Genomic DNA, 25,737 nt, shown 5'->3' with positions numbered 1-25,737 from the left:
GTCCATAACAGATTAGAAGAAGATTTTGAATAACGGTAAAGCTTGCCATCATGAAGGACATTTAGACCTTTCATTGATCCGGAAATAAGATGCCTGGAACTTGGTTGTTTGAAAAGTTCAACCATTGTTTAACAGCTTTGAGCAATTCGTCCGCTACTGATTTGCCTGAAATCAAACTAATCCTTGACAAAGGTCTATTCCCAGCTGCCTTGATGATACACGACAATGGTTTTGTTGAAAAGGTTTCATGTTCACGTGGAATAGATATTAGAAGTGACTTACAAGCCATAATAGATGAAGTGAAAGCTTAATTGAGAAAAGCAACAATGATGGGTTTTCCTGCATTCTTCCAGTCCCTTGCAATGACAGTTGCAACTTGGTTTAAATGGTGCATTTTGATAAATAAATAGATTTCCAAACGACCTTTGATAAACAGTCAGGTTCATGTAATGGTCATAAATATCCACATTCCAGCACTTCTGATAATGCCATCATTGTGTTGTCACCCTTGGGATTCATTTCACACGATGATTATGGCAGAAAGTAATTTATACACTCATCACTCACAAGAGAGCCCACATTGCCAGTTCTTTGAAGGCCAAAACTACATTCCCGCCTGGCCATCAAATCACTTGTGAGGAGGAGAAACGTACCATCTGGAGTGGTACAGTCTTCTCCCTATAGGGCAGGGAGGTGGGAGGGGAGTGAAGAAGGGTGGGGGAGGGGGGGGGAGAGTCTTTGCATTCCTCAACTGTCATGGCTGAGTTGGTGTATATAATGCATTGATGGCTTTGGATCACGTGGGTTACATAACCAAGCGGGTTTTCTCTGATTTGATGACGCCCTTGATAGAGACGACATGACCTACCACTGTGCTGGCAAGATGGTTTAGAGGTGTACACACTCACCTCCAAGCTGTCATGCCTGGGTTCAAATCTCATCCCAGCTGTAAACTGTTATTCTGGTGTCCTGCAGGCAAGGTGAGGGAATCTATTAGCGTGCCGACCCTCGAATGGACGTTAAACTGGGTGTCCTGTCTGCCAGTATTAGTTGGTGGACGTTAAATATCCCATGGCTTCATTCGCACGGCATAAGCGAGCTATCGCTGGCACTGGGCACGTTCCAAATTCCTGCTCCAACATGCAGGGGGGCACTGCATCAGCGGCACAGCCATGCCCTCAGCCAATGATGGTACTCGCAGCTATGTGCTGCACACGAAAAGTAAAGAAGACCTACCACTTGCACAAACGACTTGATCAGCAGTTCGGATGGAAGATATTCATTCAAAATTTGTGAATTTTCTTGAAAACTTATGTTAGGATAAGGTTTTGTGAAACATAAACCCTGAAAATATATTGCTGTGTTGTCGTGATCATATATAATAGTCGCAATTTATAAAGAGGTGCTTGTCACCATCCATGTTTTGATTCCAATTTTATTGCTTTTCCATAGTTTATGGGAAAATCTTTCATTAGCATAATAATGTGTGACTTTCTCACTTGTCGAGAGATTGTCATTTGTACCTTTAGTACATGACGCCGTGCTGTGAAAATAACTGTCAAGAGGCAGTGACTGCAGTGAATTTTGTGAATGGTCTGCAATGAGAAAATACCAATGTTCGATTTGACTGTACCTCCAGTGGTAGCACATAGCAGGAGTTCCAGCCCAAAGTGGGGAAACATGCTACACGAGCATTTAAAGAATACTCTCAGTTCAATAGATTTTTTGGGGGGAAAGGAACAAATGATCTGACAAACACTGTGTTGGAAACACTCCAGATGAAAATATATTTTCGAAATGGAATGAGACAATATTGTGAGATAAGGAGTTGTTTTTTTTAATGATTTATTAGTCCGTCCACTGTGTAGCGGAAGATGGGGTCTTGCAATCACTTCTGTATCTCTGTCCGGGCCGTAACTTTTTTAACATATGAGCTTTTGTCATCAAATTTTCAACAAAGTTTTATTATGAGAATATGGAGGAGTCAAATTAATAATTTGGTCAAAAGGTCAAAAATCATCATGATATGAAATGGCATGACATTAAATTGTCAATTTTCATCCAATTGACCTGAAATTTTAATTATCATTTGACCTTTTGGTATCAAATTTTCAACAAAGCTTTATTATGAGAATATCCATCCATCCATCCATCGGGACCATACACTGCAGACTACCTCAGCAGTCTCCTTGGCTATTGGGCACAATCCTGGACGGGTCACTACTCCAACACAGGATACCAGCAAGCTGGCATTCATTTTCACCAACCTCAGAAGGATGACAGGCAGAATCGATCCCACCTGTTATTAATTCAACAGCCAAGTGGGATTTGAACTCAGGATCTGATGATCCCAAGCCCACCACCCAAACCATTAAGCCAACACCAGGCATATGAAAATATGGAGAAGACAAATTAATAATTTGGTCAAAAGGTCAAAGGTCAACATGATGTAAAATCATCAGTTTTCATCCAACTGACCTGAAATTTTAATTATCATTTGGCCTTTTGTGAGCCGTAGCTTTTTTACCATTTGAGCTTTTGTTATCAAATTTTCAACAATGCTTTATTGTCATTTGGATATGGAGAAAACAAATTAAGAATAAGGTCAAAAGGTCAAAGGTACCATTTAGCATACAGAAGAAGAAGAAGTCCAAATTCAAAGCGGACAGGCTTTGCATTTTCAGAAGCTTTCTTGTTTGATATTGGAGCACAATTGAAAACAAAGAATCATTTTCAGTTCAATCAGAAAGGGAAATATATCTTTGCAAAGATGGGATTTTGTGTCCCACATTAAAAGCCTGTGTTAGACCTTGGTTTAAATGGTGCATGTTCTGCCTTTTGTTTGCCGGACGCGGCAGTTTTGATCAATCTTTTTTTTTACGTCTTAGTGTAGATTTTATTCCTCGCAAAGATTTTGTTCCTCACAAATTCCTCGCAAAGGTCAGATGTCAGAAAAACAAAAAATGCATAACAATACAATATAATATGGGATTTATGTGTTTGTTTTTGAGGATATGGGGGTAATTTAAATTTCCACAGGCAACAAACAAACCAGATGATAAAAATCTGTTCATTTAGCCAAGTGTAGCACAGCTCTCTCCATGCATGGTGGAAAGACTCAGGTGGTTCATATTGCATAAACAAAGGCCAAATGAAAATTTTGTTCACGTGTGTGTGTGTGTGTGTCTACGATGTTACACACTGGGATAATCAGTAATGCATTTTGTCATAATGATAGTGTTCACAGTAAGCTTATAAGTAACTTGTCGTGAAGGATCAGATAATTTATCACATATTTCACGGAAAGAGTAATTAATTGCTTTATCTTGGTAATCCACATCTGCTTGTTGGAAGCATTGGAAATAGTGAAAACAAATACCCCAGTTCATGCTACACTGATCATAGCCAAGATCTCAACGTATATGGGATTCGTAAACCTAATCACAGGAATGAATTCAGCAATGATTTGATATGACACAAGAGAATTTTAGACAAGCATTTGTTCCGCGATACTTCTCCTTGACCCTCAGTGTGCACAAACATGAGTTGCATTCTTCATTGTGCACTCGCTCTTGCTCGTGCAGTGTCCCACCATTCTTGGCCACTCTCCCGAGACGCCGCGTGCGGCAAAATGCAGCGCTAAAGGCCTGCAGACGCAGATGCTGCTCGCAGTGCAGTGCCGGATGCTGGAAGGCTTTGAAAGCCTGCGTCTTGGGGATTATGAACATTTGGAATAGCACAGCGTGTTCACCGAGGGACTTCAAGCAGAAAAGCTCTTCCAGCTGTTTGATAATCTCTTGTGCTTTTTCAAAATTTATTACAATTTATATATCAAACCTTACGAAGCATACGCTGCCTGGCCATTTTATTGCATTTCAAACGAGAGAATTCATGGAACACCTTACCCCACACAGAACATGGCAGGGGTCTTTCAAAGTCTTGCTTTGCATTTCTGAGCACAATCTATATTTCCCACAGGACACCATGTTGTCTGAATCTCGGTATTTCCAAATACTGAGAGTGCGAGCAGCACATTGGTCGAGACGGCGTCAAAAGCGTAATATTTTCTCCAAGTCCTGCTAAACTGGAGGATTTTGGAAATGACAACAAGGCAATTTATGTTCTACGGTGTTCAAGTAAATCAATAAAATAAAGGTTTTAAAGGCTGTAAAAAAAAAAAAATTCAGAAGTTTACCACCATTGATGCACCATCTTTTACACCACCTTATTTAACACATTATTATTCTTATTGTTCGTGCCTGTTTGTGTCTTTTATGACATTGTTAAAAACAGTAAGTTTCCTGTTTGGAATGATTTTTAATTTCGTTTGACTGTCAGACAGGCAGAGAGACGAAAACAATAACCTTACTCCTCACTGCGCGTTCGGGATGACACTCCGCACAACTTGCCAAATTAACAGCCAAAGTACTGCTCAACTGCAGTTTTCTGTTCCGATGCATGTTTCAATTCGTGTTCTACAGTGTTCAAAACATAAAAATCAATTAAAATTAAGTTGTCCCTTGATCATAGCTTGACATCTGCAGACAGGCAGACTGAGAGACAGACAATTTGGACCAATTGCTTAATCCCACTTATCACTTTGCACAGATGGAATGGTTACCCCAAAATATATTAGGTTCATTCGACTGATTGTAAAGATTTGGGGGCAACACTTCAGCAAAATGTCCTCCCAAAACTGGAAAATGTGAATACCTCATAACATCTGAAAGAAAGTGAATTGGATAAAGGTGAACACCTCATAGGATTTGAAAGAATGCAAGTTGGATCAGTGTCACTCCAAGGGCAGTCACATCACTTTCTTGGTCTTGGGTTCACGGAGCAGAGGAACTCTGAACTTGGATTGCATGCAGAACTGTGACATGGAAGAGACTAGAAGGGCACTCGGTAGAGCACATACCTCCGCCAAGCTCATTAGTTTATGTTTTGTATCCCACTGATGGGCCAGATCTGCATTCAGAGCTGAACTAAAATTTAATCGACTTGTTTTTGTCACCAAACCAACTCGCCCTCCAAGTTTCGTCCGAATCCGTCCATAACTTTTTGAAATATCGTGTTATATATCGTTTCAGCCTGATCACTCAATGGTGAAGAATCATTTCAAAAATTTGTCGGATCTGGATTCGGATTCAGATCTTCACCAAGATCGAATCGATTCTTCCTTGTCATATCCAAGCTCTCCACAAAATTTCGTGCAAATCTCTCCACAACCTTTTGAGATATTTTTGTTCACAAAGAAACAAACAGACAGACAGGGGTGAAAATACAACCTCCATCCACCTTCGGTGGCGGCGGTAACAACAGATAATTGAGTAAATTCTATTTCAGCCTGGATTCAAAGCATTATTAGGCAACCGCTCAGAAAAGAACATCCAATAGGCTTTCTCAGTGTTCTCACAGCACAGGGAAAATGGTTTCCAAAGTATGTGCAGGTACACGTTATCATCTTATGACAAAGAGTAGCTTTACAAGACTGTCATAAATTAGTAGTTTGACTGACAAAAGCATTTATCACATTAGTTACCGCAAGAGGAAACTGTGGCATAAGCTACTCAGATTGGATACTAACAGAATGGCATGAATGTCAGTCATACTGTTACGAATCTGGAAGCCATTTGCACACAAACAGACAGCAGCCCCGCAGTTCAGTTATTTCGATAAGTATGTGTTTATAGTTAGAATCCATCCCCTATGTCTAATGGGAATTTCATGTGTGCGCTGTGAGTTATTTTATAGTCAGGTTTTTTCATATCTTTAAATCTTCATCCTTTGTTTTCGCACCATCGCCATCCATCGCCCACGTGCAGCGTGTCACGTACAGGGGTGAGGTTCCCTCCGCCCACCGTGAGCTCGTCCAATCAACAGTAGCCGGCCTGACAGCCGACCCGAGATCGCCCTTCCCCGCTACAAGGGTGGATGGAGAATAGGGTGCTCCCCTGGTTGTTCCGTCTGGGTTCTCAGACACGCACAGGGGGAGGGTGGTTGTTGCCCCTCCCACCGGACCACCCCTTGTCCAATCAGGGAAGCTCATCACCTCAGGGCTGGCTCCACCTTAGCCAGATGGAGTGTTCGGCCCGACCAATGAGGGGCGGCCACGAGTCACCCGACAACCCCTCATCCAATCCGGAGGCGAGTACCTCAGAGCGTTTCCCTCGACCCGTGGGGGAGGGGAAGGATAAGAAAAGGTTCGACCCATCGTCAAAAAAGAGAATGAAGAGAAGGTTCGCCCCAAAAGAGGAGGAAGCAGAAAGAGAAGAAGCCTCGTCTTGCCTGCTGGCATTCTCGTCTACTCGCGGGTGCTTGTCTCGTCTGGTCCGTTCCTGTGCTGGCTGGCATCCGTTGTGTCATTCCTGGTCCCTGGTGCTTGTTGCTGCGTTGTTGGCGGCGGGTTCGAGTCCCACCACTGGACAAGCTTGACCAGACCGCATGAGGTAGACAGGTGCAAGAATAGGCCCAATAAAGGCTGTGGCCACCATTTCTTTGGGTGTGTGTGTGTGTGTGTGTGTGTGTGTGTGTGTGTGTGTGTGTGTGTGTGTGTGTGTGTGTGTGTGTGTGTGTGTGTGTGTGTGTGTGTGTGTGTGTGTGTGGGGCGCCAGTCTGTTAACGAGAAACTGTCTAAGTGCCCTGTGTTCATTGTACATTACATTTCTTTATTCAGATAACTCTGCTCTTTGTGTGCTCCCCTCCCTGATTATTATTTATAAATAAATCCCCGTGTTAAATGTACCAGCTCGTTTTCTGTACTTTCTGTCATTGACCCAGCACGGTGCATATTGAGAAATAGTAAGGCCGTCGGTGCCGTAAGTTGTCATTGGGACCGGCGCAGCTCTGATAACTCTGCTCAGTTACGCCGGGTCCGAGTCGGTACCTGCGACTCGGTTCGGTCAGAGTCGGCCGAGGGCGTGACTTCCCCGGTAATTTGACGACGTGGGTAATTAGGTATATTTAAATTTGGCTATTGACCCTACCCCGCGCCGTCAGAGAATTGGCGATCACGGTCCTTTAAGTGGCCTATCGACTCCGGGGTGATGACCTTTCAATTCCGGTGTTCGGTAGGAGATGGCCCAACTGCCCCGTCTGGCGTTCGTCCTCGCTATCGAACCTGGCCCACAACAATACCACTATTGCTTACTGTTGGATAATATGGTTTGGCAAGTAATGATCCATCTTTTCCTCTGCACATATGGAAGAGTTCAAAGGAAAAATATAATTAACTCACTCATTAATCTTCACTGCACAATAATTGCATCATTTCATCAAACCAAATTTATGTAAATCATGACGTCACTGACGTGTTTCGTTATGCAAATGAGGCATCCTGCTTTACTTTGTTTCTTATAACCCAGCATGTTCTGTGGTATGTTTGTTTGTGTGTATATACGCTTTTGTAATTACAAGGGCCAGTCAATAAGTAACCTTAAAATATTTTTCACAAATTGTTTATTGCATATGTGCATTGGCTCACAAAGTGGGTATGCTGTGGTATGTTTGTGGGAAATTCCACATAAAACTATCATGTGGTACTTAGACAAACCATCAATGGTCAGAAATGAAAGTGGACATCTTGGGGAACCTGTAGAAACCGGCAATATCATACTCTCCATTTCCCTGTTTTATTAAAGATGAATTAAAGCAACAGAATATGGGTTTTGTAAACTTAGAAATGTTTGTTTGATTGGTAAAAAATTAATTTTACTGTATGTTTCTTATGTGACAGTTATTTTGAGTGTGGTGATTCAGAATGTGAACTTTGGTGTCTCTTTTATGTTTTGATGATGTTCTGTCTCCGTATTCGGGTTTTCTGGCATCTACCTTATCTGATGAAATAATGGATTCTTACATAACGCTTCGTATCCGCTGCATCGAGAAAAATAATGAGTCCAGTGTTGATAATGTTTCTTATGATTTTTATTCCAAATCTCCCTTAATTTCTTGGAAATATGACAGTCTAACGGCAGAAAAATATAGATCAAAATTGTGATCAGAAAAATAAAATTCGGACCGCAAGTAATCCCGTCTTGATTTTCGTGTCAGTCCCGTTATGTACGAATCATCATCTCTCGTCGGACGCAAATAACGCTTGCATTAGAAAATCTTGCCGTCTTGCAAACTTCCCCCATTGATGGATATAATAGGCACTTGCAAGCGTGTCAGCACATTTCCATTCGCCGTCGAGCGCAGCGTTTGTCTTCGTGTCCGTGTCTTTGCGAGAGCCGTAACGTACGAATCCAGCGCGAGGACGCCGAGCCGAACGAGGTGACTCACATTTATCTGATAATTCTTCATTTTAACCAACGCTATAATTTTTTTGGTGCATCGTGAGGATCCGAGAGGTAAGAATTATGTTTTTCTTTTCATGTTTAAAGTGATTATTTTCAAAAGTTCGAAAGAAATAGATTCGATTTCAACGTTATTTTTCGCTTACAAGTGTGGCTTTTTTTGCTACTGAACTCGTCTGTGTTTCTTCGTAATTTATAACATCGGACTCTCTCAAAATGTGTTGTTTTTTTTTTCTTTCTCCTGTCACATATTGAGCCTGTTTAAAAAGGCAGAGTAAAAATTATGTTTCCTATCCCAAAATATAATATTTACATTGTTTTTTTTCATCTGATTCTGTACATAACGCTGACACCAAGCTCGAAATTTGAACGTGTATTTACAGTGTTGTATATATTCAGTGGTAACTTTAAAACTGGACGTGCTGCAGGTCTAAAATTTTAGATTTAACTATTTGAATACATGCAGATGAACATAATGGGTTGCATTTCATATTTCCCGAAACTTTTTTTTTGCCCTTTGTGTAACAGTATGTGTACCCATTTTGTGAGCCATGCACATGTACGTGTGTAACTGTTATTTTTCAACATAATCTCCATTGCGTTCAATGCATTTTTTTCCAGCACTTTACTAAGATCTGGATTCCTCTTGAAAAAAAAAACTCTTTTGGCTGCTTGTGTAGGCATTCATGCACCGCCTCTTGGACCTCTTCGTCGGATCGGAAAGTGGTTCCACCAAGCGTCTCTTTAAGTGGCCCGAGGATGTAGTAATCCGAGGGGGTGAGGTCTGGTGAGTAGGATGGATGAGGAAGACACTCAAAATGCATGTCCTCGATTGTTGCAGCTGTAGCACAAGCAGTATAGGGCCGAGCATTGTCATGCTGTAGCAAAACACCGGTAGTGAGTAGTCCACGACGTTTTGATCTGATTGCTGGTTTCAGATGATTTTTAAGGAGATCGCAGTATGATGCACTAGTGACTGTGGGCCTTCTGGGAAAGTAATGCTCCACAAGTGGGCCTCGGCTATCCCAGAAGAGCATCAGCATCACTTTTCCAGGGGACTGCTGTGTGCGGAATTTTTTGGGCTTCGGTGAAGTTGAATGGCACCACTGTTTGCTTGCCCTCTTCGTTTCTGGCTGGAAGTAGTGGACCCAGCTTTCATCCCCAGTCACTACACACTGTACGAAAGCATCGCCTTCTGTTTCGTAACATCACAGAAGTTCTTCACATGTGTTCACTCACCATTCTTTCAATTAGGGTGTGAGTTGTCTCGGCACCCACCTTGCAGACACTTTGCGGATCCCCAGCACATTGTGAATGATATGGTGTGCTGAACCATGGCTGATGTCCAATTCAGAGACCACTTCATCCAGTGTAATGCGATGGTTTTCCCTTTGCAAGCGCTCAACTCGTATAACCATTTCTGGTGTGTTGGCTGTGTGAGGTCGGCCCAAGCGAGCAGCGTCTGCCACACTGGACACTCCACCTTTAAACCTCTTGTCCCAGTCGTACACCTGCTGCAGCAATAAACACGCGTCACCGTATTGCATCTTCATTCGGTGATGGATTTCACTGGGATTCACATCTTCACTTCCCAAGAAATAGATGACAGAACATTGCTCCTCCCTGGTTCTAAGGGACTAAACAACATTAAATTCTCATTGTATATTTGACTATTCTTGGCATAATATTGTTGAAGACAGCTTTTATTTCAATGGGTATACCTGCTGGTATATAATATTAGAGTAGTCCTTTTTGAAAGTCAGATTTTTCAAGACTCGCCCCCCCTTCCCATTTTGTTCCAATATGCAAATAAATAATTCACACCAAATTTTGTCTACATTGAGTAACATTTAGGGGTTGCAAAATTCAGTTGAAATTTTACCTTGTGGCTCGCATATCTGCATTTTCTGAATATTCCAGAATGAATCATTTTTCAAACCTAAAAATGGAGCAAGAACAAATATTGTCTGAACTTAGCAGCAGCTATAGACAGAACCAAGTTCAGTGATGGAAAGGCAACATAGCTCAGAGCCTCGGCAATGATGTGCAAGTTAAGCTCACAATCGACCATTCTTCGATTTGAAGAGCTTGACATCGCTTCCGCGAAGAACTTGCCAAAAACATACAGGAGCAGTTCCAGCTAACAGTCTCATTAGTATTTCACTGGGAATGGCAAGCTCCTTAATAACCATACAAGGAAAGAACATCTTTGTTGTTCGAGTTAAGGGCATGGTTCATGACTGCTCATCCAGTTCTGCTCCACCAATGACCTTATCACATTTTGTTTAGTCTGAGAAGGTGCAATTCTGCCTTTTCAAAATCTGCGTGTTCTAAATTTTCTGGGCATCTATGGTATCTCAATGAGGAGCAAATTGGTTTGGTATTATTTGGTTCAGCTGCATCCACAGAGTCAAAACAAGCAATGATAAAGGCACTAAATGAAAAGGAAGGCATGGATAACCATACAAAGTGCAACCAGTTGAATATGGGGAACTCTGAAGACATGTTAATTTAAGATTTTATCACAAAGAGCACAATGGTCATTTTTTGGTGCATTGAAATTCCAGCTGTTTTTTTGCATTCTGACCTTGAGTCATTGGAGCTCAGAAAGGGTTAGAAGGAGGCACCACAAACAGGCGAGCACTTGAAAGTGGTAAATTACAATGCCAAAAACGTGTGTGGCCCTTATTGAGAAGTACAATGCCATCATAACAAAGAGAGAAGAACATAAACAATTCCTCTTTCAACTTGTGAAGGACCATAGAAGCCACCTCCCCAACAGCATAAAGGAAACAAAAGATATCAACGCAAAAGTGACAAACCATGCCAGGCAATCAATACAAGGTGACTGCAGTCCAGAACTTCAACCTTCTTGAGCCTGCAGTCCAGAACTTCAACCCCATTGAGCCTCCAGTCAAGAACTTCAATCCCATTGAGCCTGCAATCCAGAACTTCAACCTTATTGAGCCTACAGTGCAGAACTTCAACCTTATCGAGCCTGCAATCCAGAACTTCAACCTTATCGAGCCTGCAATCCAGAACTTCAACCTTATTGAGCCTGCAATCCAGAACTTCAACCTTATTGAGCCTGCAATCCAGAACTTCAACCTTATTGAGCCTGCAATCCAGAACTTCAACCTTATTGAGCCTGCAATCCAGAACTTCAACCTTATCGAGCCTGCAATCCAGAACTTCAACCTTATTGAGCCTGCAATCCAGAACTTCAACCTTATTGAGCCTGCAATCCAGAACTTCAACCTTATTGAGCCTGCAGTCCAGAACTTCAACTTATTGAGCCTGCATTCCAGAACTTCAACCTTATTGAGCCTGCAGTCCAGAACTTCAACCTTATTGAGCCTGCAGTCCAGAACTTCAACCTTATTGAGCCTGCAGTCCAGAACTTCAACCTTATTGAGCCTGCAGTCCAGAACTTCAACCTTATTGAGCCTGCAGTCCAGAACTTAACCTTATTGAGCCTGCAGTCCAGAACTTAACCTTATTGAGCCTCCAGTTCAGAACTTCAACCTTATTGAGCCTGCAGTCCAGAACTTAACCTTATTGAGCCTGCAGTCCAGAACGTCAACCTTATTGAGCCTCCAGTTCAGAACTTCAACCTTATTGAACCTGTAGTCCAGAACTTCAACCTTATTGAGCCTGCAGTCCAGAACTTCAACCTTATTGAACCTGTAGTCCAGAACTTCAACCTTATTGAACCTGTAGTCCAGAACTTCAACCTTATTGAGCCTGCAATCCAGAACTTCAACCTTATTGAGCCTGCAATCCAGAACTTCAACCTTATCGAGCCTGCAATCCAGAACTTCAACCTTATTGAGCCTGCAATCCAGAACTTCAACCTTATTGAGCCTGCAATCCAGAACTTCAACCTTATTGAGCCTGCAGTCCAGAACTTCAACTTATTGAGCCTGCATTCCAGAACTTCAACCTTATTGAGCCTGCAGTCCAGAACTTCAACCTTATTGAGCCTGCAGTCCAGAACTTCAACCTTATTGAGCCTGCAGTCCAGAACTTCAACCTTATTGAGCCTGCAGTCCAGAACTTCAACCTTATTGAGCCTGCAGTCCAGAACTTAACCTTATTGAGCCTGCAGTCCAGAACGTCAACCTTATTGAGCCTCCAGTTCAGAACTTCAACCTTATTGAGCCTGCAGTCCAGAACTTAACCTTATTGAGCCTGCAGTCCAGAACGTCAACCTTATTGAGCCTCCAGTTCAGAACTTCAACCTTATTGAACCTGCAGTCCAGAACTTCAACCTTATTGAGCCTGCAGTCCAGAACTTCAACCTTATTGAACCTGTAGTCCAGAACTTCAACCTTATTGAACCTGTAGTCCAGAACTTCAACCTTATTGAGCCTGCAGTCCAGAACTTCAACCTTATTGAGCAACCTCTAAATATGGACAAAAATGAATGGAATTTGACATATGATGTTTTTTTTTGTACATTGGAACAAATTAGGGGGTGACAGCTTTAGAATGGAACCTTCTCAAACCATTGTGCAATCATCAATTAGAACACATTTAACATTGTCGATTTCGACCTCATTTTATTATCTTTCATGTTCTCTCTCTTTCAAGAGTATTGTTTATTAATCACTAAACTGGAGCCCACACAAGCCTTCAGGCTAAGTCTCTATTTGCCGTTTACGTTCCAAGTATTACATCCTTACCTCAATGGAGCTTCTGAGTTGTAAACGGGCTGTGTGATTATTACAGATTGATTATCATGATGCTGTGGCACCAGGTTCAAAATACATACATAGTGAAGTAGTTAAGCCTCCCGCTATAGCATAAGGGAAGGCTTATTGCGGTTGTAGCGATTGTTTCTACAATTGGCACCCCCCTTTTATTCGATTTCTTGGCACCCCATATTTCTTTGACCCTTAAGAATACTGAACCACAACTTAGAATTTTTTTTCTTCTTGCATCAGCACTCCAAATTTCCAAACCGTCAATTTCTGAGCTGCATTTAAGACTGGCTGAGACTTTCGGAATGAAAATTTGCCTCAATAATGGTAATACAAAGTATGCGGGGTTGACCTAATTTTTTGACATTGACTAAATTTTTAAGGTTATGACCCAATTACAGACACTAGCAGAGTACCTGCCTGATGGGTGATCTTGTTCCAAGCATGCAACATGTTCTTGTGATGCATACCTTTATTTGGGCAGTGTATATGCAACTGACAGCACTGAAAAGGCATAAAGAATAACCTGGGTTATGTGCATGAAGCTAAAACATACCTACTGCTTATAATTAAATAACACCTCACTTCACAGGAAAACGTGGGGACAGGAATCCTGGACTGTCAATGCTGGAGACTTGTAATACCCTCTCCAACCTCGAGGCGGCACTGCACGATATACACTTACCTCGAGAATTTGCACACCTCCGCCTTCCCTCCCACCCTTCCCCCGCCCACCCCACACCCGCACCCCCAAAGACCGTCGGCAAAGACAAAAACATGCATATACACTAATTGGGGTTATGTAGATCTTATGTAGCAAGTCTGGATGTAATCAACCCAGAACTGGAGGAACAGTAGCACAACAAACAAAAACACCTGTCCCGTGAATTACAGTAAGGATTTTAACACTTTTTACCAAATTTCAACGAAGGTTTGTCCGATCAGAACGAAATTGCCCTCTATAGATCGTCCAGAGTAAGATGCATTTAAACTTGGTTTACATAATATCCCTCTGGGTTATAGGTCAAGGTCTTACTCCCCTTCGTACAAAACTTTTTGTGATTGTAGAAACAATCGCTACAATGCATCGTACGAGTACAAAACAACCATTTAGGTTTTTCTCCCTTTTTCTGCTAATTTCTGAGCTACATCTCAGAACCACCTGGGACTTTTGGAGTGAAATTTAGCATCAATCATGGGAATAAAATGTATGTGGGGTTGACTTCTTTTTTTTTTTAACCTTGACCGAGCTTTAAGGACATGACCCAATTATAGACATTTTTACACTTTTCAACAAAACTCGACTAAGATTTCTTTTGATGAGAAATAAATTGCCTTATCTTGATAGCCGAGAGCAAGGAGCATTTACACTTAATTTACATATTGTTACGAATCTGGAACCCATCGCACACAACAGCCAGGTCCTATAGATCAGTTATGTCGATATGTGTTTCTCGGTAGGGTCCCGTCCTATGTTTAATGGGTGATTTAAGTGTACGTGCACTGCGAAATCATTTTATAGTTAGGATTTCTTCACCACCAACAACAACAACTACAGCTACTACTACTACATCCACTACAACAACGCCACCTTCCCGCACTCGACCGGTCGCCATGACGCATGTGTTTTTGGCTGAGGACATGGACGGAGCCTTCTTCGCCTCGGGTCGTAGCTCCGCTCCGAGAAGGGGCAGAGAGCATTTCCTCTAGCCAATGAGCGGAGGGCGAGCACCACACGCGCACCCTAGCCAATCGGGAGGCCGCCACAAGTCACCTGACAACCCACCGTCCAATCAGGAGGCGAGTGGCGGGGGAGAAGAAGCCCCTCCCTCCTCAAGAAGGAGGAGAGGACGGCAGTTCGGAGGTTTGTGGCGATTGCGGCAGAAGGTCGGAGATTGGCTTGGTCTGGACAAGTTTTTTGGGAGACCGTGTGATCATGGCGACTGCGGAGGGTTCTGCAGACGGTCGTGGTCATGGTTGGAGTGGTCTGCGGTCCTTTGGAGGGCAGGTCTGGTAGTCGAGCAGCCAGGATCCTAAGCCGTGGACTTCGGGTCGTGGGTTCGAGTCCCACCAGTGGTTCAGAGTCGGTGTGGCCGCACGAAGCGGACAGGTACCCCGGCCCGGCTTGACCGAGATAGACCCATGGGGTCCAGTTATTTTGGGTGTTTGTGTGTGTGTGTGTGTGTGTGTGTGTGTGTGTGTGTGTGTGTGTGTGTGTGTGTGTGTGTGTGAGTGTGTGTGTGTGTGTGTGTGTGTGTGTGTGTGTGTGTGTCCGTGGGTCCCGTCTGTTAAGTGGAGCTGTTTAAGTGTTTTCTTTTCATATTACATTTCTTTTATTCGTGATAACTCTGCTCTGTGTCTCCCCTCCCCGATTATAATTGTTATAAATAAATCCCTTTTGTTTAATGTTCCAGCTCGTTTCTGTGTTTCTTTCATTGGCTTGGCACGCTATGTATTGAGAGATAGTGAGGGTAAATTGTTCATTTGGTCCGGCGCGACTCTGGTAACTCTGCTCGGTTACGCCGGATCCGAGTCGTTACCTGTGACTCGGATCGGAGAGAGTCGACCGAGGGTGTGGTTCCCCGGTAGTTCGACTGCGTGGGTATTTAGGTATATTGAAATTAGGCAATTAACCCTACCCCACGCAGTCGAATTATTGGCGATTCATGGTCCTGTAAAGGACCCGTGCCTTCTGAACTTATCCGAGGGTCACGACCTAAATTCCGGTGTGTTCGGTGGAGCCGACTCTACTGCTCCCCCTAGCGGTCGTGCTCGCCACCGAGACCCGGCCACACAACAATATTACCCCTCCGGGTTAAAGGTTGAGGTCAAATAGTGGTCTGAAATAAAAATGGGTTTTTTTTTGTCCACTCAATTTGGCCAATGCCAAAAAGTTGTCACCTGATATTTGTTTTGTGTCCTTGACCCACTTTGTAACTCACCTGGAACATGGTTCCGGGAAGCCTACGGGGTGGCGTGTCGTTCATCCGGCCATCCACAAATACTTGCAACTTCTTCTCTGAAACTACACACACAATTTTGATGAAACTTCACCATAACCTTCAACACCAGTGATGTACCAAAGTTTGTTCATGACATTAAAATAATCCATATGTATTTACTTTCTTCTCCATGATATATTTTGAGGGTCATCCATGCCTACCAGTTGTTCCCTGGTTTTCTTATCCAGCCGCTACCAGGTGAGCACTTGATCATAACTTGAATATTTATTTTCCGATTTTTCATGATGTTGAGTTTTGTGCATAGATTCTCAATGGGGTCGTCGTCGTCGTTTTACAGCCATTTCCCTACTTGCATGTGTAAGCCATTGCTTGCATAAGGATACATTTTCTATATTTTCATGTGATACCTAAATGTTGAAGTTCAAGGTCATGTGGTGGTCTGAAAAAAAGATATGGCCATAATTTGATCACGGGTCAAGGGCAAGTTGTGTGCGATCGTCAAGGGTAAGCTTGGGGTGGTCGGGGGAGCTTTACCCTTGGCAATCACTGTATGATCGCAAATATTTTTGTGCTTGATTTTGTATGAATCAATCATTCGTATGCAGCATGGTGCTGTGGGTTTGCTTCATTTCTGGGAGTGCAGCTGAGCTGCTTATGCAGTGCCCCCATCGCCTCGGGTCGAAGCTCCTCTCCGAGAAGGGGCAGAGAGCGTTTCCTCCAGCCAATGAGCGGAGGGCGAGCACCACACGCGCGCCCCAGCCAATCGGGAGGCTGCCACGAGTCGCCTGACAACCCACCGTCCAATCAGGAGGCGAGTGGCGTGGAGAAGAAGCCCCTTCCTCCTCAAGAAAGAGGAGAGGACGGCAGTTCGGAGGATCGTGGCGATTGCGGCATACGGTCGGAGATTGGCTTGGTCTGGACCAGTTTTTTGGGAGACCGTGTGATCGTGGGGACTGCGGAGGGTTCTGCAGATGGTCGTGGTCGTGGTTGGAGCGGTCTGCGGTCCTTTGGAGGGCAGGTCTGGTAGTCGAGCAGCCAGGATCCTAAGCTGTGGACTTCGGGTCGTGGGTTCGAGTCGCACCAGTGGTTCGGAGTCGGTGTGGCCGCACGAAGCGGACAGGTATCCCGGCCCGGCTTGACCGAGATAGACCCACGGGGTCCAGTTCTTTTGGGTGTGTGTGTGTGTGTGTGTGTGTGTGTGTGTGTGTGTGTGTGTGTGTGTGTGTGTGTGTGTGTGTGTGTGTGTGTCCGTGGGTCCCGTCTGTTAAGTGGAGCTGTTTAAGTGTTTTCTTTTCATATTACATTTCTTTTATTCGTGATAACTCTGCTCTGTGTCTCCCCTCCCCGATTATAATTGTTATAAATAAATCCCTTTTGTTTAATGTTCCAGCTCGTTTCTGTGTTTCTTTCATTGGCTTGGCACGCTATGTATTGAGAGATAGTGAGGGTAAATTGTTCATTTGGTCCGGCGCGACTCTGGTAACTCTGCTCGGTTACGCCGGATCCGAGTCGTTACCTGTGACTCGGATCGGAGAGAGTCGACCGAGGGTGTGGTTCCCCGGTAGTTCGACTGCGTGGGTATTTAGGTATATTGAAATTAGGCAATTAACCCTACCCCACGCAGTCGAATTATTGGCGATTCATGGTCCTGTAAAGGACCCGTGCCTTCTGAACTTATCCGAGGGTCACGACCTAAATTCCGGTGTGTTCGGTGGAGCCGACTCTACTGCTCCCCCTAGCGGTCGTGCTCGCCACCGAGACCCGGCCACACAACAATATTACCCCTCCGGGTTAAAGGTTGAGGTCAAATAGTGGTCTGAAATAAAAATGGGTTTTTTTTTGTCCACTCAATTTGGCCAATGCCAAAAAGTTGTCACCTGATATTTGTTTTGTGTCCTTGACCCACTTTGTAACTCACCTGGAACATGGTTCCGGGAAGCCTACGGGGTGGCGTGTCGTTCATCCGGCCATCCACAAATACTTGCAACTTCTTCTCTGAAACTACACACACAATTTTGATGAAACTTCACCATAACCTTCAACACCAGTGATGTACCAAAGTTTGTTCATGACATTAAAATAATCCATATGTATTTACTTTCTTCTCCATGATATATTTTGAGGGTCATCCATGCCTACCAGTTGTTCCCTGGTTTTCTTATCCAGCCGCTACCAGGTGAGCACTTGATCATAACTTGAATATTTATTTTCCGATTTTTCATGATGTTGAGTTTTGTGCATAGATTCTCAATGGGGTCGTCGTCGTCGTTTTACAGCCATTTCCCTACTTGCATGTGTAAGCCATTGCTTGCATAAGGATACATTTTCTATATTTTCATGTGATACCTAAATGTTGAAGTTCAAGGTCATGTGGTGGTCTGAAAAAAAGATATGGCCATAATTTGATCACGGGTCAAGGGCAAGTTGTGTGCGATCGTCAAGGGTAAGCTTGGGGTGGTCGGGGGAGCTTTACCCTTGGCAATCACTGTATGATCGCAAATATTTTTGTGCTTGATTTTGTATGAATCAATCATTCGTATGCAGCATGGTGCTGTGGGTTTGCTTCATTTCTGGGAGTGCAGCTGAGCTGCTTATGCAGTGCCCCTTGTAGATTAGAGCAGGTAATCAGAATTTGGCCAGCGTGCTGGTATTAGTGCTCTTACTCTTCACCAAGGACACCTTAGGATCTTTAACGTCCACCAACCAAAATCCCAGTTGAACGTACATCTGACGAATGGCATATACATTGATGCCTCACCCTGCATATGAAACACCAGGACAACAGTTTCTTGCTGGGTTGAGATTCAAAGCCAGGCTAAACAGCTCAGAGGTGAGTGTGCATACCTATCGTCTGTTAGACCTGTATTTATGATATTCACAATATATAGGATGAACAAGACCTTATTGTTTGAACATTAGACAGCATAGAACAAATAAACTGTAATTTATCTTTGTGTTTTATAATGCAAGCAGGTATGAATTGATCAAATGAAGAATTATATTTGAAGCATGTACTGTACTTGCACCTTCGTAATAGGTTTTTAACCAGTTTTTTTGAAGGGTAAAACTTTGTGCACATCACGGATTGCTGTTGCAACTTTGATGTTGCCCTGAAGGTCCAACAGGATGCTGTAGACTGTCGAGGTAACACATCTTTGAGCCATCTGGTCTATATTCCATTCCCGACCCAATTATAAACTGCCGGATTGGTTCTTCGCAGGCAGGGCATTGCAGCACAAAGTACGCCGTCCCTCGGATGGACGTTAAGCTGGATGTCTCATCCACTAGTATTAGTTGGTGGATGTCAAACATCCCATGATGTCTTTCAATGAAGAGTAGTTGAGTTATTGCTTCACTCTGAACAAATTACCAATCCCTACCACCTCCTTTTGAATGCCATGCCAAGCAACTGGTTTGTGAAAGACCCGTTCCAAAAAATGTTCCCCAGCCGACCTCACAAAAAGTGGAAATAATTGGAGCTGTTAAGGTGGTAGTCGTAGTAGTAGTAGTCATAGTAGAAGATTTTTTATGTTAAAAAGGCACGAATAAGCAGTAATGTAACTTAAGTGAATGTACCATTATTTTCTGTGGAGGCAGCCATGCCTTGTTAACAATTAGCTGATATGCATAGGTGACCTCACATGCATGTTTCACATTGTATATAGTTTTGTTTCTGGTGTCTCATACACCAACTCATACGTACACATTAAAAAGAGCTCGCAAAAGGACTGGCACACAAACTACGTGGGGGACAAAAATCCAAGCCAGCCAAATGCAGAAATTTTCGTCTCGTTTTTACCTCCTGCCCCTCTGATGTCGGTTTTAATTCAAAAATGTATGGAAGATGCAGTGACTTAAATGATTAAGGTATTTTTTTTTGCAAAAGGTCTGCGGTGCACTTTCACTGACTTTTCTTTCCTACCTCTTTCGGAATAACAAAAGTCTTTCCTGCTCCACCCGTGCCTGGTTTCTGAGATGTCTTGCCAAATAAAACTCTAACTGACCGGAGATTAACCAAAAATAACATTGACTCTCATATTGCGAGGACCTTGGCTGATATGGACCCTCACGGAAACATCAAAGCAGATGAGTTGGACATTCAGACCCCCCCCCCCACCCCAACTCTCGCTCCCCCTTGTGAGTGTATCTAAGTGCACTCCCTATGCCTGCAGACCTGCGTGTCCAGCTGACCGAGCAACAGCAGCGAGTGGAACAGAGGGCAGAGCTGCGGTCGAATATCTTACTCGATTTCCAAGAGCTCTTTCGGCGCCGAGCAGAGGCTGAACTTGAGTATGCGCACGCGCTCAAGCGCATTGCAGAGCGCATCACTGGACGAGCGCGCAATACACGTGAACAAGGCCTCAGGTCCATTTAACATTGTCCTTCCTATTTTGCTCCTTACCCATTGTGCACTGCACTTTTGTTCATAAAAAAAATATCTGTTCATAAATGTGCCCCAAAATACTGCCTTCACATTTGATTGTGCATTCAATCCATACATGTTGCTTGGTTGACTGTTTTGATATTTCCAAGAAAGTAATCTTACATCTGCACAAATGCTTTACTGACTTGCAACAATGGGATTACCATTCTCAAACGAGCTCTTTGTTGTTGTCGAGATGCATTATGGAAGATGATTTCATGGCTCTGCCTCACGAATGCTTTGATATTTTGCTCCACGCCCTCAACAACGTGCAGCCGCGAGCAAGCGTTACCGTCAGTAGCTGCATGCTGGCACGCCTTGCTTAAAGAGCTTCGCCAGGAGAGCCAAGACCATGCAGCACTGGGTGACCTGTGCCTGCACGCGCTAGCCCCACGCTGCATGCAGCTCACAGATGATACGCTCCGTGTCTGCAAAAAGGTCAATTACGTTGTACTTATAACGACATAGGGTGTTCAGTGGTCAAAAGATTGATTGATAAAGGACCTTCGTACTTTGACACAGATAGAAGCTACGTTTAAACCTTTTGACCCCCTTCCTCCCCCCTCATTTGTGAGAATTACTTTGAGGCAGTAGAAAAACCACTTTGGCCAATAATTTTATTTCAATATAGCAATCATATTATGCTCGCTTTGCATTCATAATCGATTAAACTATTGTAATTGTTTGCATCGTGCATTTCAGTTTGCAGTATATTTACACATTTCCTTTGACAGTGCCTTCAGAAAGTATTCAAACCCCTCGACTTTTGTCACATTTTGTTGTAACAGCCTGAATTTAAAACGGATTAAATTTAACTTTTTTGTCGCTGATCGACACAAAATACCCCAAAAAGTGAAAACATATTTTTAGAATTTTTTAGAAATTAATTCAAAACGAAAAGCTGGAATATCTTTCATCAATAAGTATTCAACCCCCCCCCCCCCCGAGTCAATACTTTGTAGAAGCAACTTTGAAAGCGATGACAGCTTCGAGTCTTCTTGGGTATGTCTGTATCAGCTTTGCACATCTGGATTTGGGGATTTTCTCCCATTCTTCCTTGCAGATTTGCTCAAACTTTGTCAAGTTGGATGGGGAGCATCGATGAACAGTAATCTTCAAGTGTTTCTGTTGATTCTCAATGGTGTTGGCTTAATGGTTAGGGTGGCGGGCTTGGGATCCGAGGTTAGCTCGACCTGTCATCCTTCCGAGGTCGGCAAAATGAGTGCCAGCTTGCTGGTATCCTGTGTCAGAGTGACGACCCGTCCAGGATTGTGTCCAATAGCCAAGGAGACTGCTTAGGCAGCACCAACTCTCTGCAAAGAGTATGGTCCCAATCGATAGATGGATGGATTTGGCTGGGCCATTCAAGGACTTTCATGTTCTTTGTTTGAAGCCATTCCAGTGTTACTTTGGCTGTATGCTTGGGGGTCATTGTCCTGTTGAAAAGTAAATCTTTGCCACAGTCTTTGGTCTTTTGTACTCTGAAGCAGGTTCTCCTCAAGGATTCGCTGAAATTTGGCTTCGAAGCTCCATTGTTCCTTCTAAGCCTGGTGTTGGCTTAGTAGTTAGGGTGGCTGGCCTAGGATCTTAGGGTCCTGATTTTAAGCCCAATTGCCACTGACTTAACACCTTGTGGGGTTGACTCAGCCTGTCATCCTTCCGAGGTCAGCGAAATGAGTACCAGTGTACTGGTATAGGAGCACAGCATCAGCGGCATAGTTGTGCCCTAACAAAATCATAGCTACCTTGCAGCCAAACTACCATATGCAAGAAGAGGAAGATTGTTCCCTCTATCCTTACGAGTCTCCCAGTCCCTTCCACTGCAAAGCATCACCATAGCATGATGCTGCCACCACCATACTTGACGATAGGGCCGGTGTTGTATGGATGATGATCTGTGCTCTGTTTCTGCCTGACGTAGCAGTTTGCATTCAAGCCAGAGTTCAATTTTCATCTCATCGGACCACAGAATCTTTTGTCTCATGCTCTCAGAGTCTTTCACATGCCTTTTTGCAAACTCCAGGCGTGCTGTCATGTGTCTTTTTCTCAAGAGTTGTTTCTTTCTGACCACTCTGCAGCACTTCGTAAATCTAGGCTTTATGGGAGAGATTGTCGTCCTTCTGGCAGGTTCTCTCATCTCAGCCAGGGAACTCTGTAGTTCTGTTAGAGTGGTCATTGGGTTCTTGGTTTCCTCTCTGACCAAGGTCCTTGCCCAGTTACTTAGTTTGGTCGGCCGGCGAGTTCTAGGAAGAGTCTGGGTAGTTCCCTATTTTTTCCATTTCCTCATGATGGAGCTCAATGTGCTCTTGGCAACATTCAAAACTCTAGAAATCGCTTTATACCCTTCCTCAGATCTATGCCTCCTCACAATTCTATTTCGGACTTCTATGGACAGTTCCTTGGACCTCATGGTGGAGTTTCTACTCTGACATGCACTCTCAACTGTGGAACCTTATTTAGAAAGGTGTGTTTCTTTCTAAATCATGTCCAATCAAGTTGCAGAGACATCTCGAAGATGATCAAAAGAAATTGGAAGCACCTGAGCTCAACTTGGAGTGTCATAACAAATGGGGTTGAATACTTATTGATGCAAGACATTTCAGCTTTTCATTTTTAATGAATTTATAAAAAAAAAATTCTCAAAGCATGTTTTCACTTTGTCAATATGGGGTATTTTGGGTTGATCAGTGACAAAATTTTTTTCATTTCAATCCATTTTGAATTCAGGCTGTAACACAACAAAAGTGACTAAAGTCGATGGGTGTATATACTTTATGAAGGCACTGTATTATGTAATTATACTTGGGGGGGGGGAGGTGGAGGGGAGGTGGGGAGGGTCATAACTGAGTTCCAAAGTTCTTTACCACATTAACCACATTTTAATTTTTTTTTCTTGCCAGCAAATGCAGTGATTATAATCGTTGACAATGAACACGATATCATGTCACATTACTTTTAGGTCAAGGAGGTTGGGCAGAAGCTGCAGGAAGAGCTCTTAAAGTACACAGGGAAGCTCCACACGGTGAGACTTAACACAGTGCTAAACCCATTCTCTCACTCCACAAGCACAATTGAGGGCAACTCAAGGTTCCAGCCAAATAATTTAGTCTTGAAGAACTTTCCTTCATATTTTCCAACAATCGATGTAAAATATTTGCTACATCCATCGGCATTTTATTTTTAATCCTTGAAACACACAAATATACTGTTCTTATTTTAAAAAATAAAAATTGAATATTATATACGGCAAGGAATCGGTTTGCTTATGACTACCTTTTGTTTGTATATCGTACAGGTCACAAAGACATACCAGGCATACCATGGGCAGAGCCAAGCAGCCGAGGCGAAATTTCAAGAAGCCGCGCAACATGAAGAACTACACTTTAACTACAATGCCAGTGATGGTGGAAAACGCAGCCCCACGACCCGAGTTCCTGAGCGTCTGCGTCGTAGGAACTCTCTTCGAAAAATTGAAAAGCTCAAGGAAAAGGTTCGAACAGTACATTGACACAATGACAACAAACATGACTGATTGGAAATTTAAATTATCTCTCGGTGTTTTTGCGCTGTATTAGAAAGTTATTATATCTATTGTAACTTGTCACTAAATATGGGAGCTGCAAAGAGATAAGACCGAGACAAACTCTGAACTCAAGTTATAAAGTACTACAATTTAATTTTACAAAAAAGATAACTGCAGTTCTTTACTACAGTGTATTCTGTGTTGTTTTATTTCACAAAGTCACACACGCAAATATACACTCAGGAACACATGTACAAACTATGCTGTCTACCTGTGGCCAACAATCTGTATCCATTCACAGCCTCTGTCATTAGGTGGTTATCATATTCCCTTTTAAACAAATCTGTTATAAGTGCTGTTTAAAAGTTTCCATGGTGGAATAACAATAAAGTGAAAGGTTTGATGGTTACGCCATGGGTTGGCTCATAAAAGAGCTATTTGTATTCTTGATACTTTTAAAACAACTCCAAAGAAAAAGAAAAAAGTACCAAGGCCTCAATGTTTCGGGCAGCATGCTCTGACATTCTCCCCTCTGACACCCTCATCAGTTTCGATGTAGAACACTTTTTACCAGCATCCCTGTTCCAGAGACCTGCTCTTTCATCAAACACCGTCTATAAGAAGACTCCACCGTTCAGGAACTTACCGGTTTATCACCAGATCAAATTTATGACCTCCTTCTTCCTATAGTTCCTGTAGTATAGGGGTGGAGTTCCTATAAACGCTACATCCTATTCGCTCCAGTCACTTCCTTCTGTCAATGGGCGTAGCATGCTGCCCGAAACATTCAGGCCTCGGTACTTTTCTTCTTTTTCTTTTGCTTTAGAGTTATTTTTAATGTACAAAGAATATAAATAGCTCTTTTACAAACCAACACATGGTGTAAACTGCAAACCTTTAACTTTATAGTCCATTATAACACATACACACACACACACACACACACACACACACACACACACACACACACACACACAGAAAGGACAGATGAAAACGGGCAGAATGACAAAGGGGGAACAGAGGTGTGGAGAATATGAGGACGAGGATGATGAGGAACAACATGGTCTGCAAGATGAGCTTGCTAATAAGATATAGGAGTTGAGAATGACACAAACGGGAGAAGCCCACGACTAATTTCACTACAAAATAACAAACTCACAAAAATGATTATCAGCAGAACAAACAAAAGAATAGAACAGGCCACGCAAATAAAAACCAAGCAACATCGTGTAAGCAAAGACTCAAGAGATGGAGTGAGCTGCCCACAAAGGAGACAGGATAGACACAGCAATTCCAGAAAGGAAACCAAAGCCCAAAACTGAAGAGGAGAATCCGAAGAATAAAAAACAAATGCAAAATCGAAGATGAAGTTGATGATTGCTGAAAACAAACTCAAAATAGAAATGATAGCAAAGAAAATCTAAAACGACGAGAAGGCTAACAGCAGGAGTCAACAAGTCCAGATGTTTGAAAACAACCCAAAAATATTCTACCGTGAACTGGGGAAACAGAAGCAGAATGTGTCATCCCCTCCTGAAAAAAAGATGAACTGGAACGATTCTCAAATGGAATTTATGAATATTGAAAATAAGACAACAAGAGGTGGAATGGATTCGAAACTTGTAAGAGAAGAAGCAACATCTCGAGGAAATGCCCCGAGTAATATTTGATGAAGAAAAATAAATAAGACAACAACTTGCAAAGATGGCAAACTTCAAAATCCCCAGCACAGATTGGATTCCAAACTCCTGGCTAAACTAAAGCAATTGGATGCTGTCCACGTTCACTCTGCTTGAGCATTCAATGAACCTATCCAAGGTTTACAGGA

General features: G+C 43.0%; 1 protein-coding gene and 1 long non-coding RNA gene across 6 annotated transcripts in view; one reads left to right on the top strand and one right to left on the bottom strand.

Annotated features, from left to right (window-relative positions):
- LOC147018980 (SLIT-ROBO Rho GTPase-activating protein 1-like) overlaps window positions 1-25,737 on the top strand; it is a 156,306-nt gene that overhangs the window by 47,057 nt on the left and 83,512 nt on the right. For all 5 annotated transcript variants that reach the window (XM_085899117.1, XM_085899121.1, XM_085899120.1 and 2 more), the window contains 4 exons: window positions 20,136-20,328; window positions 20,662-20,824; window positions 23,346-23,408; window positions 23,682-23,876. In XM_085899117.1, the coding sequence (XP_085755243.1) occupies window positions 20,136-20,328; window positions 20,662-20,824; window positions 23,346-23,408; window positions 23,682-23,876 (614 nt within the window). The remainder of the gene's footprint in view (window positions 1-20,135; window positions 20,329-20,661; window positions 20,825-23,345; window positions 23,409-23,681; window positions 23,877-25,737) is intronic.
- On the bottom strand, window positions 1,385-24,798 carry LOC147018981 (uncharacterized). Its single transcript, XR_015062603.1, has 5 exons — window positions 24,556-24,798; window positions 20,551-20,814; window positions 17,882-17,964; window positions 15,943-16,025; window positions 1,385-4,084 (listed from the first exon to the last, which is right to left on the bottom strand). It is a non-coding gene; the product is annotated as an uncharacterized LOC147018981 (long non-coding RNA).

The sequence above is a fragment of the Eptatretus burgeri genome, chromosome 10 (genome assembly GCF_056783735.1).
Source record: "Eptatretus burgeri isolate ZD-2024b chromosome 10, Ebu_testis_v1, whole genome shotgun sequence".
In the NCBI taxonomy this organism is placed as follows: domain Eukaryota; kingdom Metazoa; phylum Chordata; class Myxini; order Myxiniformes; family Myxinidae; genus Eptatretus; species Eptatretus burgeri.
This window is presented reverse-complemented; position numbering and strand designations above follow the sequence as displayed.